This window comes from Anopheles bellator, chromosome 2 (genome assembly GCF_943735745.2).
Source record: "Anopheles bellator chromosome 2, idAnoBellAS_SP24_06.2, whole genome shotgun sequence".
Lineage (NCBI taxonomy): Eukaryota > Metazoa > Arthropoda > Insecta > Diptera > Culicidae > Anopheles > Anopheles bellator.
This window is the reverse complement of record NC_071286.1, coordinates 64,459,396-64,477,159: the sequence shown is the minus strand read 5'-3', so window position 1 is coordinate 64,477,159 and position 17,764 is coordinate 64,459,396. Positions and strand designations below refer to the sequence as shown.

Here is a 17,764-nt window from a genome sequence, read left to right as displayed (position 1 = left end):
AATAACACTGACGCGCAAAATGGTGGGCGACCGCGATGAAGAATTTAATTTTCTGTTTTCGCTTGTTTTTCTCCTGCATTTGCACTCCTGTTTTTGAGTTTGCAGCGCATCCGAACGTAATTAATTGGGTTTGCAGAATAGTTAGAAACAATGGGCACTTCCGGGGAAAAAAAAAATCTGTACAAGAAATTGTTCTACGGCACTCCATCTTCATTTGCATTTTTATTAAACTCGCTCCGAGCTATTTCTTTTGCTACCCGATCCGATGTCCTTCTGTATTCTCTCCTACACATAATCGTTGGAACTTTTTTGCACTCCCCGTGAAGCATACTGAAAGCCCGGCTTCCCCGAACGTAATCATTGAACGTAACACAGCCGCACTCAACACTTGTATGGAAAACTCCAATCGAAAAGAGCCTTATGGCTTCGGGACACAAACTAGCTTCACACGCTGAAACATCCAAGATGCGCTGTAACCGTCGTGCGATCGATCGATCGACCGCGTTTCGTCGTCGTGTCCTTTTTCAGTTATAAATACCATACAAAGTACATCAAACGCTACATTCAATTTGATTTACGTCATTTCGTTTACCTATATTTACAGAACGTCTTCACTCGTTTCGTATTTGGGTTTTGCTTCGAAGCACCTTCGAAGGTCGGCCAAGTGTCTCCACTGTACATCAAGTTTTGTTGCCCGTTTGCCGTCCTTAACTGTTTTGAAGAATTTAATGAGCCACCGTGCCACTGTGCATGCATCCGGTGTGTCACATGCACCGGACCCGAACCGGACTCCGGATTGGTGGTTCCCGCTTCGCTGCGCTTCATTTATTGTTTCGATCGAGAATTAATGACAACCCTGCTACACGGCTGCTACCGTCAAACAACGCTACGCTGTCGCTTGCGTTTTAGTTCCGTTTTTTACATTCCGCAGCCATTTTGTTGGTGTGATGCTGTTTCTGTGGTGTCCTGCGCTGCGCTGCTCAGTGCATATTTAAGATAAAATTGATGGCCTGATATGTTACAATTGTCAGCGGCAGATGAATGTGGGACACCACCAGCACGGCGTTTCCGTGGTCGTTGTGCTGCATCGCGGCCGGATTTTCACCTGCGATGAAAGGGACGACAAAAGGAAAATCGATCGATCACCGGCCGGAAATGGGATGAAAAATATCACAGAAAAAGAAAACCCTAGTTTGATTTCAATAACCACCACACTCTATTGATAAATCCGAGGGTAAATTATCATCAAACTGAACCCTGAACCGTACCGATGCAGTGGCCAACAATTTATTGAAACTTCAAACATAGTCAAACAAAGTCAGTGTTGGTTGGTGAGGCCACCGTTGCACCGTTCACTTACCGTTCAGGATGTGCACCAGCGTCGAGGCGGCGACCGCGTTGTTCGAGACACACGAATAATTTCCCGAGTGCAGTGTGTTGGTGTGCGCGATGAACAGTTCCGAGTAGCGATTGTCTGCGGACGCCGGGTTCAGGGGAGGTGCGTGAGAGCGAAAAGGGAGATACGAGAAGGATGGTGGATTGAGAAAACTGCTCGTCGATGGCCCGATTCGCGCGGTATAAATATGCAAATGTTAGTTTTCATGCCATCCGTGCTCTCCGATCTGTGTCCTCGTCGTCGCCGGTGACGTTCCAGCACTCTGAGCGTGGAATTAAAAGCGAGTGCATGCGAATGTGTTGTGTGGTCGTGTGCGTGTGCTTGGTCCGGAAGGGACGTGGACCTGATAGAAATCCGGCGCCATTGTTGTGCCCCCGAAAGCGAGTCCTGTGCGCGGTGCTCTACTTACCCGGCTCCGTTGACACATTCACGCCTCGATGGGTGTCGTAGTTGATCATGCGATTATTGTGATACCAGAACAAGTAGAGGGCCGGCTCGTTGCTCTGCAGGATGCGGCACGTCAGCCGGAGCATCGATCCGGGCTTCAGATACTTCTCCGAGTGTCCGGAAATTTCCGCTTTCGCCTCTGCACGCGGGACGCGGGATTACGAGAGGAATTTAATAAAAACAGCAGACGCTGATGGGGCCGGTGAGCTACCTACCGACTACTTCCAGCTGGACGAAGATCGACGTCGGTGGATGGGTGGAAACCTGACACTCGTACGGGCCGGCGTCCCGCAGCTGTACGTACTTGATCTGGAGCGGCCACTCCTAGCGGAAGGGACGAACGAAACAAGTTTAGCGAAATTGCTCGACGCTTTGCGATTCCGCCACCGCCGTCTTGGGAGTTGTGAAAAGGCTTTCAATGCGATGAAATTTATTCGTGCTGCGAGCTGCGTCCACCAAAGGGCGACTGAGGCGGCCGATTGTTCTGCGTTAAGACTGTAGGTGAGCTGGGTAGTTCCAACGACCACCGTTCCAGCTTGTGGTTCAGCAAAAAAATTCCAATTTGTTGCCGACAATCTTCGTAAGCGAAGCCGTATACCGAAAGCGTTGACTTTCTTACCGCAGAAACATGGCCGAATTATGTAATTGATTTTTGTCGCACTAGCAATTCGCACTGCTCCCACGGGACCACTGTGCGGGCAATGAATATAAAGCTAACACGCAGCGACAGAAGCAGTCAAGTTGCCGCCATCAGGGACCAGCGTACAAACGTACGGTGGTAAGCATCCATCATTGATGCCATTCAGCCAGCCAGCGGACCAGCCGGAGGCTACTTTCACATCAACCTACACCGAACCTAAGCCGAACGGATCGGCCGTCGCCCCGAGAGGTTTGTGGCCGGGATCGATGCAAAACCAACCACTGGCTACGGTATGCTGGTCACGGTGCGTGCTTAATGGTCCGGTGGTCCATTCGAGATGACCACAAGCCGAGGGCGAGGTCAGCGCCAGCGTCACCCCTCGGGAATCGCCACCCTGAATACGCAATTCGTTCGCCGGCTGCCGTTTAATGTTGCTTTCGCCCAGCGAATCAGCGAGGGAAAGAAAGGCTTTTTATGCGCCGTTTTTCTATGTGCGAGAACGAGAACGATTTGGGGGGAGCGGTTTGGAAAATTAGTACAATCGTAACATAATACGGCCCAACCCGTAGTCGTTTAGCGGAGCTAATGTGGTGCTGGACTGCTGCAAAATTGGTCCCACGGTATTTCGGTGTGAAGCGAGCGACCGTTTTTTTTTCTTCTGTGGTCCCCATTTCGGCTCACCAAAGCGGTCAACGCGGTGATGTTTGACCGATGGTTCCGTTCCGGCAGGACGGTGAAAATTTCTCCGAAACGGACGAAAGCAGTAGATTAAAATGGAACACGTTTCTCACCGGGGCCCGCGACGTGATTTGATTTTTCCAAGAAGAATGTTTTTTTTTCTTGCTATTTCGAAACTGCTACTTTCAAGGATTCCAGTAATTACTGCGCCATCGAGCGGGAGCCAGAAAGTTACGAAGCGCGGCCCCCCAAAAACGCGCCCGAGATGGTGTCGAAGGTCACAGCTCCAAGGAAGCAAGGGCACTGGGGATTCAGAGAACTCTTTCAAGCGAGACGGCGTCTCGGAATTTGTGACACGCCCGGCCACCAGACCCACGTGCTTGTTGCGTGCCACCGGCGCACTCTGGCGTGCCCGGGGGCCACTCGAGACATTGCTTGGCGCGGTTGGCCAATAAAGATGTGCTTCGGCCTCTTCAGTGGGTTTGAGCGGATAAAAACCGCCGGCCAGGATCGGCTGACAGTTGTTCGGTGAGTTTCTGGAAGCCTCACACAGGCTTCACACTTTTTTTTTTTTTTTTTTTTTATTTAATTCCGGTCAAGCCGGCGCTGCGGAACCCCCCGCTGCCTCGGGCCATAGGATTTCAACAGGCTTCACACTTTGTTCGACGGCTTGTGTCGCTCGTGATTTCCATACCTATCCAAAGGCGGAAATTAATTTGGATGACGGTTGAGCAGTGGAAACAGTTTAAAGTTGCGTTCCACTGCCACTTGAAGCAAATCATCGGTGACGGCAATTAATTTACTGTGAAGCAAAAGTTTTCAAGAAGCTCCTTGAATGACCCATTCAGACTCCGGTACGAGTTGGTCCCCTTTTTCTCAGCCGGAGCGGTTCTTATGCGAAACGTTTGGCTCACTGACTCTACAGAGCTCTAAATACGCCTTTAGTTGTCGTGCGTAAACTAAGTAGATTATTCTCCATTTTCCCCATTAGCATCAACGACGAAATGTGTCGAAAATGGCCATTCCGAAAATATACAGATATTCATCTGATCATTTGTGAAATGGTTGATGCCAAAACAAATCGGTGTGCATAGCTAAGCCCGGGTTATGAATACTATAACATGCCCTTTAATCATCATATTTCGATAAATCATTAGCCTTTCTCGCTCGCTGCCGTCGCGCCCGTGATGGATCATGCACTCGTATCGGAACGGTTCGCTGCCGACAGATCAGCCACACTATTGATTCGTCCCGTCCTGGACGGAGTAGTGGAAATTGGTAGCATAATTAACGAGCCTGTCCAAATTGGATCGGCTCGATCGGAAGTGGACCCACGAGCGGACGGACGAGCGCTACATATTCACTGCGCCCAATTGACGGTGAATGATGAGAGTTCGCTTCCTGCGGTCGGCAATGGCACTGCATGCGCCACGTTTCCGCCAGCCCCGATGATCCTCGTGGCAACCGCGCGAAATGCAAAGCTCGTGCGAGATGTGTTAGCCGCGCGTGGAATACTGCGGGTCGTTGTGGGCAGTAAATTTCAATGGGCACGGGTTGCACGTCATCAAATACCCGATGCTCGTGCTCGATGCGGAAACCGACGAGTGGCAAGATACCGAGCGAAACCTCAATAGGTGCGCTTGCAGGAGGTGCACGTAATTGATTTCCATAATCTTGAGCCGATGGGAAAGTGGGCCGCTTGGGAGACGAGTTGAAACTGCGCGAAGCCCGGAAACATATTCACACAGGAATGCGTGATTAATACTGGTTCGTGTAGTTGGGGCGGTGCTTTGGGGATTCAGCTCATAAATGGGCGAAAGGAAGCGCGGAATCTTTTGTTAAAAAGTGGAAAAGCACCTCGTGGTCGTACACGGATGGAACACTATGCCATGCCTTTTACTTCAACTAAATGTACGATGTTCCATTCGGCATCGTTAATCATTCAAACGTTTTTAGACGTGTGGTCGTTAGCCGTGAGGAAAGAATGAGTGGCTCTTTCGAGTTGCTCGAGCACCGTAACCGTGCGTAATAATTGGTTTTCTTTCTGACCATGAGCTGGCCAAACGATCTCGTTCACCGGAAAATCAACACAGCACCAAGAACTGCAGTTTCGTTTTTGAATCCCTCTTCTTCGGAATGCCAACCAAGACAGTCCTGGCGGTCAAATAGAACGGATAAGCAACGGTGGCAGCAGCAGCAGCAGTCTAAGCCACTTTCAGGCCACTCCCCGGTGACGACGGTACTTCATCGCCATCGTGCACTTCTCAGCGACACCAGCAACGGTCGGTTTCGATTGCAGCCCACCGCTCGCACCTGGAAGCACGTCCGAGCCTGGCGAGATGAGTCTGCAAAAACGGCCGAGCCCAGTGGCAAGGTGAGAGAAGCACAGCATCGCTCGGGCCAGCTCGTGCTTATTTGTGCTTCAAGTTGCTCCTTTCCGTTGCGCCTGATTTTTTTCTGTGCCCTCTCTCTGGGGCAGTCGTTTGGTGCCTGCTCGAACCTTCGCCGGTGCACGACCCCAAAACAGAGTGGCCACCAAGGCAGTGGCTTGGCCGCGGGCGTAACATCAACATTGCACAATCATACTTGGCGTCCTTCTCGGCATCCTGGGCGCGCTTGATGGCCGGCACTCGAGTGCTCTTAAACTCCCATCGGCAGGTTTTCATGGAAACAGATTTACGAGCTTAAAGGAATCCGGGCGCACTGGTCGGGTCCGTTGAAAAAAAAAACGGATCCACCGCCTTAGCACATGCAAAAAGTGAAGTCTGAGCCCACATGTACATTGCAGCCGGGCTTGGTCGGTGACACATTCCACCAGAGAGTCCGGGTTGCAACGCGGCGCCCGTTTTCATGCCTTTTTCATTTTCAAATGGAATCGTCGGATCAGCATGAATCCGGGCCGGGCCGGGAGTGATCAAAGGAAAGGCACTGAATCCAACGGCAGATCGTGGCGCCGCAAGTTAATCCGCAGGTTACGGTTCGGTGCAATGGTGGAAAGTACAAACAGAGAAGCTGCATTTCTGGGGCAAAATAACAATCCATCCACATCGCAATCTGGGCTGCGAATGGGAAGGATTATGTTTTCGCCGCCCGTCCAATGGAGGCGCCTGGTACGTTTCAGCGTCCGATGGAGACGCCTGGTGGCGCGTGGCGTGACGTTCGGGAAAATGAGGGTTTCAGCAGCTCCGTACCTCCGTGTCCTCCGAGTGTATAATATTGAATCGCTCATCGCTGCTGTAGGTGGTAACACCGATCGTCAGTAGGTGGTAGTCCTTCCGCCGTATCCATGACACCTGCAACGTGAACAGTGAAGCGAACACAAGTGACCGTGAGTCGCTTATCGACAAGAGCCCAGCACTGTCGCCGTTCCCCGAATACTTACGACCCCCTCGCCAATGTTGCGTACCCCGCAGGGCAGCACCGCTATCGATCCAACCTGTGACGCGATAACGGTGTGGTTGTTGGTTACGAAGTACATCTTGCTGAAGTTGCCCTCGGTCAGGAGTCCGTTGTCGTCCTCGCCCAGCCGGTTGACGTGACTGCTCGGATCCTGGTCCACGAAGGTCGCAGCACGGGCGGTGGTGGGCTTCAGCGTGCCATTGCCACCACCGCTTCCCGGGGACGGCAATGGCTGCTGCCTGTTACTGAGCCCGGTTTTGGGCAGCACCAGACCGATCAGATTTTCGCTTCTCAGCTTGCTGTACCGATTGCTCTCCGACGAGTGGGATGTCTCATCGATGCCGGGATTGACGCTGGCCGTCGGTTTGATGGTGCTGGTGGTCTCGTTGAGCTCCGGGAGCTTCCTCAGTAGCGCGAGCCTGTCACCGGCACCGGTGCTTATGCTAGTATCATTACTTATCCTATTACTGCTACGTCTGCTACTGCTACCGTTCAAGCTGGCGCTTTTAATTGCACCGCTCGTGTTGTTGCTGCTGGTTCCTATCCGCGCCAGGGCGTTACCCATCGGTCCATCCTGGCCGACGGCAGGAGCAGCCGTTTCTTTGAGTGCCCCGGAGCCCAGCAAAGGAAGCGTTTTGCCCCTCGAGCCGGTCGCACTGAACGGGCTGTCCTGGACCAGCGCTTCGAACCTTGGTGCCTCGGGCTGCTCGGAAGGAACTGTGGTTACGGTCGCTAGATGACTAGCCACTGTGGATGGACTACTAGGAAGTTCGCTTTCCAGCCATGCACCAACGGTGCTGGAGGTGATCAGCCCTGCAATGGGGATTAAGCAATCGTCTGGATGTCTTAATAAAATGTATTATTTAATCGCAGAGAGATATGTTTAAAATTTGCAGGCAACAGATTAAGGCAAGGCGTGTTAGGACGATTTATCCCGCAAAGCCCTTTAGCGTAGAAATTATGAACCTGTGAACGTTTCGGCTTTGTGTAGCATCGGAAACGGTCGGTAAGTTGTGGCTCAAGAGTTGAAGAACTCAACGATGTCCATCACCTGGGTGCTTCTATCTGGCGCTGCCTCAACAACGGTCCGGTGCACATAATTCGGTTAAATAGTTATTCTACCCATCCGTGCTTTGGCACATTTTTCAATTAGCCGAGTAATTTTCACCAACTCGTCCTTGTGAACGCCAGTCAGTGGCGGAGAAACCTGTCCAGAACGGGTCGACAGGAGGAAGTTAGACTCGTGCTCATTATCGCCCTTCGTTGGAGAGGGAAAACAATTTTCCAAGCAGCGTCGGTCCCTTCACGGTGTCATTAGTGACGTAGTTCCCGGCTCCGTAGCTCGGAAGAAGATAATTAAAACTTGTAACGTGCTTTAAGAATTTCATTGTTTCAAGCTGCACAATCCGCTCAAATATGATGAAGATTTGAGTTTGTACCAACAATATTCATGCTTGAAAGATTGTCACTCTTGTCCAAACTACCTAAAGGGGTGCCGCTGACCAACCAGCCAGTGCGTTTCAAGAGTTCCACTTGTCCGGAAAGAGTTTGCACTTACGGAAACCCGAAATGACGTAATTTAATCGAAACTCTCTTCTGCTGACGCCATCTGACGCGCCCACGGCTTCGCTTATCCGCAGCACTCGGGATAATCGATGAATTGGAAAATTCAATTTAAACGAAATCGATCCGAATAAAAAAGCAGCACCCGCCCGTTGGACGCCAGGGTGCGGTCTCGGGCAACTTCTAGCACCGTTTTCTTTGATGCATCTTGGCGCCTGCCTTTCGACGCCGGTCCGTGAGGGGAAAGTGGTTCTATCAATTGGCCCTGGGACTTGAGCCCCCCTCCTTGATGGAGTAGGAACTTCCAGCGTTTATCTGTTCGTCTTCACAATCCGGTTGCTTTTAGTATTATTATCACTCTTCAACTGACCGATTTTCGATCTCTGTCTACGCAACCTGAGCCACGGCAACGAAATTCTATTTTGGTCCAAAATGTGCTACGAATGCTGGCAATCGAGAGGGCGAACACAAAAAAGCACAAAAACGAACGTACGTAGTCTTTACCAATCATCTGTATTGGTTCCGTTGGTGTGTTTTCCACAGCGACAGCACTAAGCCACCGAGTAAAGGTAAAACAATTGTACGTCCCTTCGGTTGAAATGGTATCGGAGTCACTCGAAAGCTGTGTGCTGTGTGCACCCTCGGCCGATGTTTCCAATATCCGAACGGGGGTGCCAGTCCGCTTCCGGGAAACGATCGTTGGGCGCCTTGGCTTACTCCTCCCAAGCACTGGATGATGCTCCTTTTAGGGGTGTGCATTTTCCTGTGTCAGAAAATCCCTTCCACGCGGTACAGGCAGACGAACAATGACGTCTTGGTGACAGGGAGCTTAGCTTAGGCTTAAGAATTTGCTCAGCTAACGCTGGGCCGGGCCCCTCACGACGGGGGTTCCTTCCGAAATGATGTTATTTTTGCACCACTCAGCTTTATGACAGCTCCATTGTTTCGGCACTTCGGCCCAACACAAAAGCAACTGAATCGTAGCATTTCTTTTAGCCCCTCTAAGAAAGCAGTAAGCAGAGTCGTACGATTCGTACGATTGTTTCGATTGAATTACGCTTCTCGCCCACATCCGCACAGCGCGAAGGGTAGCTCGAATTAAATCGTCGCCAGATGAGCGTTGGCCGTTCGCTAGAATCCGCTAGACACTTTGATTGCTTTTAAAGCGATCCCAGCGGGTCTGTTCGCCCGGGAATCCCGGGACCCCCGGGGGGGTGGCAGCATAATTGACAGCCGAACCGGCCTTGTTACGATCTGAAATTAATCAATCTAACCGAGTGGCGCACCCCAACTTACCACTTCCAACGCTCGTAGAGTCCAAAATGATGAAAAGTGTGCACCATTTTGTCAGCTGCGCTAATCCTCGGCGGTTCACGATGACGGCGGTGGTGGCGGCGGCGGCAGCGGCGGCTTTCCCTCGGCTGTGGCTTGCTCTGGCGCTCCAAACCATTGGTCCTGTGTGGCCCTGACGGCTACCGCTGCGAGAAGGTGCTGATGGAAAGTTGGGCCGAACCCTACACCGTTCGATCAGTCCCGCTCCTTGGCGCGATGCCTTTTCCGACCCGAAACCCCCCACCTCGCGCGCCGTTCCGTTTGGCACTCTTCGAGCGAACTTCTTGCGCGATGGTCGGTAACGGTTCTTCGCTGGAGCAATTACCGAACCGAACCCGTGTCTTGAGTGGGTTCGTGGACCAAAGCCTTTTCGAGCAACACAAATTCAGAACAGCAGCGTCGAAGCGGAAGCGCGGGAAATGAGACAGGACACAGCGGGATTTGGGGTTGCCGACGGAATGGAGTGCCAATCGTCGAACGGTGAACTTGTGGTGGTCGTCCGGCTGAATTCAGCAGCAACGGACGACGGGCGAAACCCGTGGTCGAGTGTTGACTGGAGTCATACTCCTGTTCGGTGGATCCATCCTCGGCGAAGGATTGGCTCTTTACACTGCTGATGCACTACTTTGAACCACTTTTTGCAATCTTCGCAAGTTAAACTTCACACGCCAGGTAAGTCCCTGAAAGTAAAGAGAGTGAGAGTTTTTTATTAGTTATGTATCTATGAGTGTATAACATTCAGTTCACAAAATCAGTAAACAAACAGAAACAATAGAAACATGGAGCATTGGCTCATAGGCAATCGAGAACGGTGCTTGGTTCTGACGTTAAAGCTTGGATTCGTGAAGTGGTTGATTTGATTTGATTCATTACTCTCCAGTTATCCAGCAAACAACATCATTAAGATGGCGGTCAAGTTGATTCACTGTTTTCGTATCACTTTCCCCAACAGTTCAGTTTATGTTTGAGATGGCGCAAAAAGAACGTTAAAAAAATAGGGCAGAACAAACACGACCAGAAACATTCATCCCCGGCAATGGACGAAAGTTTCCCAATGCAATCAAAAGAATGTCCCGTCTTGGCGGACGCATTGAAGAAGTCATCGCAGCAAAGACTCCACCCCGATGGAACGACCGGCTGGCCGGCCGGTTTCATTATTTGCCATCCGGTGGAATCGCCCGTCAGCCATTTTCTCTCGACCGTCCCACCCAGCCCATCTCGTCCCGTGGCGTAGTTTGGGAAATTCAATTTTCTTGCGATCTTGGCCGCTCGCGACTGCTCTGCCTTTTCACGGGACCAACGGGACACTTTACACTCACGGCCAGGGACGTTCGTTTCGCTTCCGAGGTCCGCTTTCACGGATGTCCCAATGGATGAACGTTCACGGTTTGCGCAACGCCAGTGTGCATTGTTTGGATTTGGAAAGGACTTGGTGTAGGTTGGAAAAAGATGTTCTTACGTCAAATGCTGAATGTAAAAATTAAAGTTAAATCAAGAAGTGTATCCGTGGGTTGTGGAAAATCCGATGATAGCAACCTTAATGATAAATGAAAATTCAAAGAAGCACTTGTTGTGCATCGAAATGTCTTAATCTCCACCGGAAACTGAAGATTGTAAGACCCTCAGCGGTCAGCGCGAGACACTGCGCAATCATAAAACCCGCTAACCTAATAACCAAAAAAACAAGCACCACTCCAGCGGCTTGATTGCCATCCACCGATTATGTGGGCCGTAGGCCAATCCATCCCGCGCGACCTGTGACCTTTAAGCGGATCTTAATGTCTCGGTGAGCTCGCGGCACAAATTACAATATTTTCGTCTGATGGATCGCCCCAGAAACAATTATGTCTACCCGGGCGGTCCAGAGTGGGCGTCGGACGAGCAACTTCCCCGTTCCGAAGTCCGGTTTTTGGCGATTTTTTTTTTCTCGTCACAACACACTGTTTTGGGCGGACGTGTAATGAGAGCGAAAAACCGGTGACATTTTCATCCAAAGCATCCGGCGGCGGTGAGGTGACGTGAATTAATTGCCCTCGCCTTCGCACCGTGGGTCTCGCGCGAGAAAACGCGGACGAGACGAAAAACTGCTCATCTCAGCACCGCACCGTTTCAGCGCCACTCCCGGTGATGGATGAGCAGCGCAAAAGCCGTGAAATGGCTCGGGCGAACTAAAGAATCCATTTCCCGGTGGTGCGCGACAGGAAATTCCACAGGCGCACCTGCCCCGTTCCCTGACGCAAACTAATTAAGTCATCCATTGTCGCACACATACACGTAGCCAGCTCCCGTCCCGCTGGATCGCGCACTTTCTTCCGGCAAATGACTGATGACAGCCCTCCCCGGAATGTTTGTTTCGAGTAAGGAACCGTTTTTCGGGGACCAACTTCCGGTTTTTGAAAAACGATAAACAAAACGTTGTCACCCGCAACTCGTTTGTCGGTGCGATTGTCCTTTCGGTGTATAACGTTGCTCCCTGATCCCCCTGGGAATTGCCACTCATTAGTCACCGGGAAGGGGCCCCCGCAGCATAAGATGGATGCTGCTAGTGCTGTGGAAACTTCTCTTTGGGCCACCCGGGCCGGTGAACGGTGAAGAGGACGAAGGACAACACCACAGCGTTATCTTGTAGCAGTGACATCTCCATAAATCAAACACCTGGCCGAGAGAATAATGATCCAATTTCCGGCTTCCCGGACGTCACGCACAGTGTGCATCGGGCGAAGGTGCTGAACTGGAGGCGATTGGCCATATTTGAACGGGGATTCATGAGAAATGACACCCTTTGTAGGGGTCCTGTAGGACACGACGGAGCGAACGGGAATTCTTTTAGTGTTTGATGCTATTTAATATGCTTCCCTGGCGCATACTAAATCAACCGTTTTGAAGCAGCTCAAGGCATCATTTAGTATTATGTCCCTTTGGTCTTACGTTAACCCGAATTATTGCTCGCTATTAAAAATACGTATAAAATATAAGATATCATGACTTATTTCATTTAATTATTATTTTTTTATTGACTCAGCGAACCCTGGAGCAATATTAAGGGTCGAACGGTATTTGAATTACGAAAACATAGGAATCATTAGATGTTTGCTGTATCACCGACAAAGGGCTCTCTTTGCTCATTTCCCCGGTTTATCAGTGGTCCAGTAAAAATGTGACCAGCATTTACTAGCTTATGATGTGTGCCATTCCGTGTTACGGGTCAATGAATCAACACGCGACACACGTTGATGATGATTGCTGGATCCCTTATTGAACAATTCCATTCCTGTTTCCCTCAGTGAAATCCCAAATCTTGTCATAAACCACAAACATGAGCAACATGCATGGATCGTCATTAAACAATGATGAACTTTTCGCAACACACATGCAACCCAACTTCGGATCCAGTTCATTAATGCTCATTTGTGGACGTCCTGATGAAAACATAATGTACCAGCGGAACGCGCTCCCCGAGGGCGGGCTCCGAATCATTAGCCGTAACCCTAATTGTGGATTCATCATTTTCATCACCAGCCAGACACCGTGTCAGCTGCCTAATTTGCTAATGCGCCCGTCGTTAGCATGCCGAAACTCTCGAGGACGAGTTCCGGGCCAGCCAGCCAGCCAGCCAGCCAGCCTGCTTCCCGGATGAGCCGCCAGGGACCGTCTCGTCAGGCCTTGAAGCACCTGACAATCTGTGAAGTAACTTTCGACGAGGCCTGCTGGTGTCGACAGAGACGCCCCGAGGGGGGCCCTCAGAATGGGGTCTTTCCGGCGGGTGGGCTGCCTTCACTTTCAATTAGCCACATTGCGCCGAAACGCTACTCTCGATGTCCTCTCGCTCTCGCTCGTTGGCCAGCTGGCCTGGGGTGGGGCGAGCCTAGCCCTAATCTGTCCGCATTCATCGTGGCGTTAGCGAGGCAAATCCTCAACAACAACAGCAGCTGTGGCCGCAGAGTTTTCCCATCAACGGCACGTCAATTGTGAACAATTGGCGCTGTCATCTTTCTTGATTAGCGGCTCACTCTCATCAGCACTCACTTTGACACCTCGCGTGCGGACCACCCCCCCAGAGGGCTCATCGTACCGTGGGCTGATCTTGGCCAAGTTCATTACCCTCCCGGTGGCCGAGGTGGAGCCCATTAAAAGCTTTAAGGGAAAGTCGTTTACCCACTTTTTTATATTCCCCGTCTATTCCGGGGGCAATAAACTTACCCGTCAACAACAAGCGGGTTCACGCGAGGGTTCAAGTCAGCACCAGTACCACCAAACAAGGAAGGAGTGGTTTTCGTGGAAATTGCCACCGGCGGAAATGTCCTCCTATCGATTGTGCAGAGAAAATGTGAGGCCCCCGCCTGGGAAAAGGCTGCAAATGATCACCACAAAAATATCCTCAAATACGACGCCACAGCATATTTCTGTTTATAACCTGCGGTGCGCTGTCGTCGAGCGACAGTTAATCTCCTCACGCACACATACATACACGCAGGCGCGGGCGTGCACACGTGTATGTGTGTCCGGAAACGCCATAAAACTTTCGTCTTGCAAAGTTGAACGCCGGGTATTGGTTTGGGTGAACGCTGTTTCTCGTAGACCACCCCAGAGAGAGAAAGAGACAGCAGGAGAGAGAAAGTAAAAGAGAGAGAGGAAGAGGGGGAAAATAGACTGAGAGAGCGAGAGAGCAAAGTTGGGCGCGAAACAAACATAATTAATCAAAATAATAAAGTCGTCACATAAATTCGCTTTATGATTACACAACATAATGCGAGGGTCCTCTGCTGTCCGGCGCAGGCCCCCCCCCCCCGCCTCGGATGGGTGGTGGCGACCACTCGGAAACGCCCGCCAGATTAAGTGATGTTGAGATTTGTTTTTTTCCCTCTTCTCACCGACAACTTTCGGTCGGACTTTTGCTCCTTTGCTCTCGGTTCCCGGATCTTTACGGCCCGGGCCTTTAATACCCGGATGATGCCCACGCGCGGCGGTGTATCCGTGCAATGCTTTCCGACACACGGACACACTCCACACGGGCGGGGACTAAGAGTAAACGACGGTAAAGCCGTGAAACTTCAGCTTTACGTCGCCGACGCAAAAGCGAGAGTTGCTCGTTCCGGTTCACTTGACTTCTCTTGACGGGCGCGTCCCGGGAAGAAATGGGTCTGGCCGCGGAGGCTGAAGGATGTCAAGATAGGCGAAAGGATCCATTTCCTTCCCCAGCGTCCGGACTTTGGCGGGGATTGGATTGGTCGCTCCAGTCGCAGGGCGAAGGGATAGTAATCAAACAAGGGCTGCCCTATGATCCTGGCCCCTTTTTATCACCCTTCCCTGGTGGTCCTGACGCTGGCGCTGGGTATGTCACTCTTCGGAGGTCATCGGGCGCCCCAGTGGGGTAAGCCAACTGCACGTGAAGCCCACGACTGACGTTTATGACAAACTTGACACGGCACGTCATCAAATTTCATTAATCATATCTTCCGACCCCGGGAACCGGGGTCGCCAATCCCGGAGGCAATACCTTTTACGGCCAAGTTTGCGGGCCGAGACGGTACAGGAGGTCTGGAGCCAGCGGAGGATGTGATGTGACGAAGAAAGAAGCAGCAAAGGCCCAAAGTTAATGGTAGCTGCCAAGGTGGTGGCCGCCGCCGCGGTTGACAGCGAAAGTGAAAGGACTCTTCGCGAGCACCGCGCAGGATGTCATCGCAACCGAGCCTGGCCAGCCTTGAACGAGGGTTGCGTGGACAACATTTCTTTTTCTTTCCGGTAACCGTAATTACCTGAAGGTATTTGGCATAATTGGCCTAAAGAAATGAGAAATCACATTACTGCCGCGTGTCATATGCTGTGGGTTCCTAAAGCCGTTGAACGAATGAACAGAACAGCTGAGCAAAAAGTTGTGGTGAGGAAATTTGCAATCCTGATGGACGAAAAAAGAAGGGCTCATATTATTAATAAGATAGAATTTTGAAACACAGCACAAAAGAATGAAATATTAATAGAAACTGTTTTTGAGTATTTAATAAATATAGTTCAATTGGTATTCAATTTAATACAAGTTCAAGGAATCAGTTTTTGATTTTTTAAACAATAGCTTTACCATCATAACTGTGTTATTAACAAATAGTTGACGAGAATTTGAATTTCGATGCTAATTTTGATGTCCACTTCTCTAGAAACAATCGTGATCCTCAGGGCAACGAGCAGCCATTCTACAGAATGCAGAAGGTTCTTTGGCTCTGTTTGTAATTCACACCGCGAGCTTTAATTGGTTGTCAATGTGTTGCCAGGCCAAACAGAAAGACACCTCAACAACTGACACCAGGCATTCGATTAATAAAGAATGAATTCGCCATGGGTATTAATTAAAACACCTAAAAACATAAACCTCAAACTAAACTAAAGGAATCACTTACAATTATGATTAAATCTCACATCTATCGGATCGCTAAACATTGAACCCAACAATATTTGAATACTGTCAAAGGTAAGAAAATGTTGTATGAAACATTTCAAATAAAGATCATCCCACACAACGTAAAAAAATCAAAGTAAACGAAATGGAATTAACTGTTTTTCTTCACGACACACACTTGTATTGTTTGGGGGCAAAACATGCCACTTCTAGCGGATTATACAGCTTCAGTATTCTTAATGGTAGCAATGACCCTGCAATCGATTCAACTCCGGTTGGCAGCAACCTGAACACACAAACTGCGCAGGAAACCCGGTTAATGTTATTACGTTTTTTATAACAAAATTATCATCACGAGCTACCGGAATAGGCCGACCCGACAGGATGTATTTATTACACGTTTCATTACGCCGACCACGGAGCACCTTCGTCATAAAAATCGTTATGCTCCTCCATCGCGCCAGCGTACCAAAAAAAAACCCCCGAACTCGGTCACGGAAAAGCTCATTCAACAGCTTTTCAATGTGGTTTAAAATATGAGCAACATTCGCAAAACAAATTGTCCCCATTTCCCACCACGGCCGCCTCGCCTCGCATTCGGCCCCCGGGGCAGGGTCCTTCACCCACCGGCGGAAAGCGAAAAGGCTCCATGAAATCGGCAAAACGGACCCGGACAATGCCCATGATGATTGCCGAAAAACGAAGCGAAGCAACCCACGCAGGCGAAGTGGGTGGGAATGGTGGCCACCAAAACAACAACAACAACACTAACGACAACAAAAAAGAGCTGGAACAGTCGCGGGGGAGATCGGGGAATGTTTCCGGCGTGATGGTTCGCCATATTTTCTTCGTAGCCTTCGGCAGGCTCCGGTTGTGGGAAATTTTATGCTAACCCAAACCCCTTAAGCCATGGGGAACGAGGCCAGCCGGGCCGGGGAACCCGCAGCGGCACTGCAATCGATAAGCCAGAGACAAGGAGCGAAAGAGGAAGGGAGGGAGAGAGAGAGAGAGCGGGAATGGGACAGGATGGAAAAGAGAACCGGTTTTTCACCTGCGACCGTGGCGTGAAAAATGTGGCACTCAGCGGGCGCTGATTTGCTGTGCCGTCGTCCATCGACGTCAGTCGGCGATGGCGACGTGTGCGCTTACATAAAAGGCGCGTATATCATAAATATTGATCGATTCGGGACCGGTTCCACCACCCCGCGAGGCGTTTATATTAAAAGCTGGCTGGCGCTTGCGGTTGGCAATGTGTTACCGTCAACCTCACAGAGCCGCTGGGGCAGATGAGCCGGCGAAGGATGCGAGCATCGCAACTCGACGCATTAAGAGTGATGTGATGTGAGGCACCCCGCAGCACTGCCGCAGGCCGTACGGTCCGCTTTCCACGTTTCACTGCGCGTTCCCGGTCATCAGCATTATTCTCGCCCTTACGGGCAGCTCCCCGAACCACGGCCTACACACGTGGTCGGGACCGCAAAGGGAGGTGCTTCAGACGACGGAGCCCTGGCCACGGAGCCCTCGGGCAAAGTTCGTGGCCGAGCATCTGATGAGCACGGTGTCTGGTGGCGCAGGAGCCCTTCGCTTGGCTTGGGGCTTGTTGAAGGGGTGTTTCGATGACTCCTGAACTTCTAAAACATCCTGCAGATGCTCGAGACGGTGAGCCTGCGGACAGGCTTCGTACAGCAACCCGCGCACGGGCTCAACATTTATCCTCTCGAAGTTGTTTCGTGCCGCAACCTGCAGCAATCCTTTCGCCCTCAAGGGCCGCACAGTTGGTGTCAGTTAAATTGTGGTCTCCAACTAGTGCAAAGGCAACAGGGGAAAGTTTTTAGTTTAATTTAAAATTGTTTTTGAAAACTTATCTTCAGCCAGACGGAGCGAGTGGAAAGAAAAAATGGCAACCACCTAATGGGTT

General features: G+C 50.8%; 1 protein-coding gene across 1 annotated transcript; it reads right to left on the bottom strand.

The window, feature by feature from the left end:
- Nucleotides 1–980: 980 nt before the first annotated feature.
- Nucleotides 981–9,573, bottom strand: LOC131207867 (uncharacterized). Its single transcript, XM_058200499.1, has 7 exons — nucleotides 9,420–9,573; nucleotides 6,544–7,373; nucleotides 6,353–6,454; nucleotides 2,059–2,167; nucleotides 1,806–1,982; nucleotides 1,361–1,474; nucleotides 981–1,105 (listed from the first exon to the last, which is right to left on the bottom strand). Exons 1-7 carry the CDS (start codon nucleotides 9,571–9,573, stop codon nucleotides 981–983), a joined length of 1,611 nt encoding a protein of 536 aa, XP_058056482.1.
- Nucleotides 9,574–17,764: the final 8,191 nt, after the last annotated feature.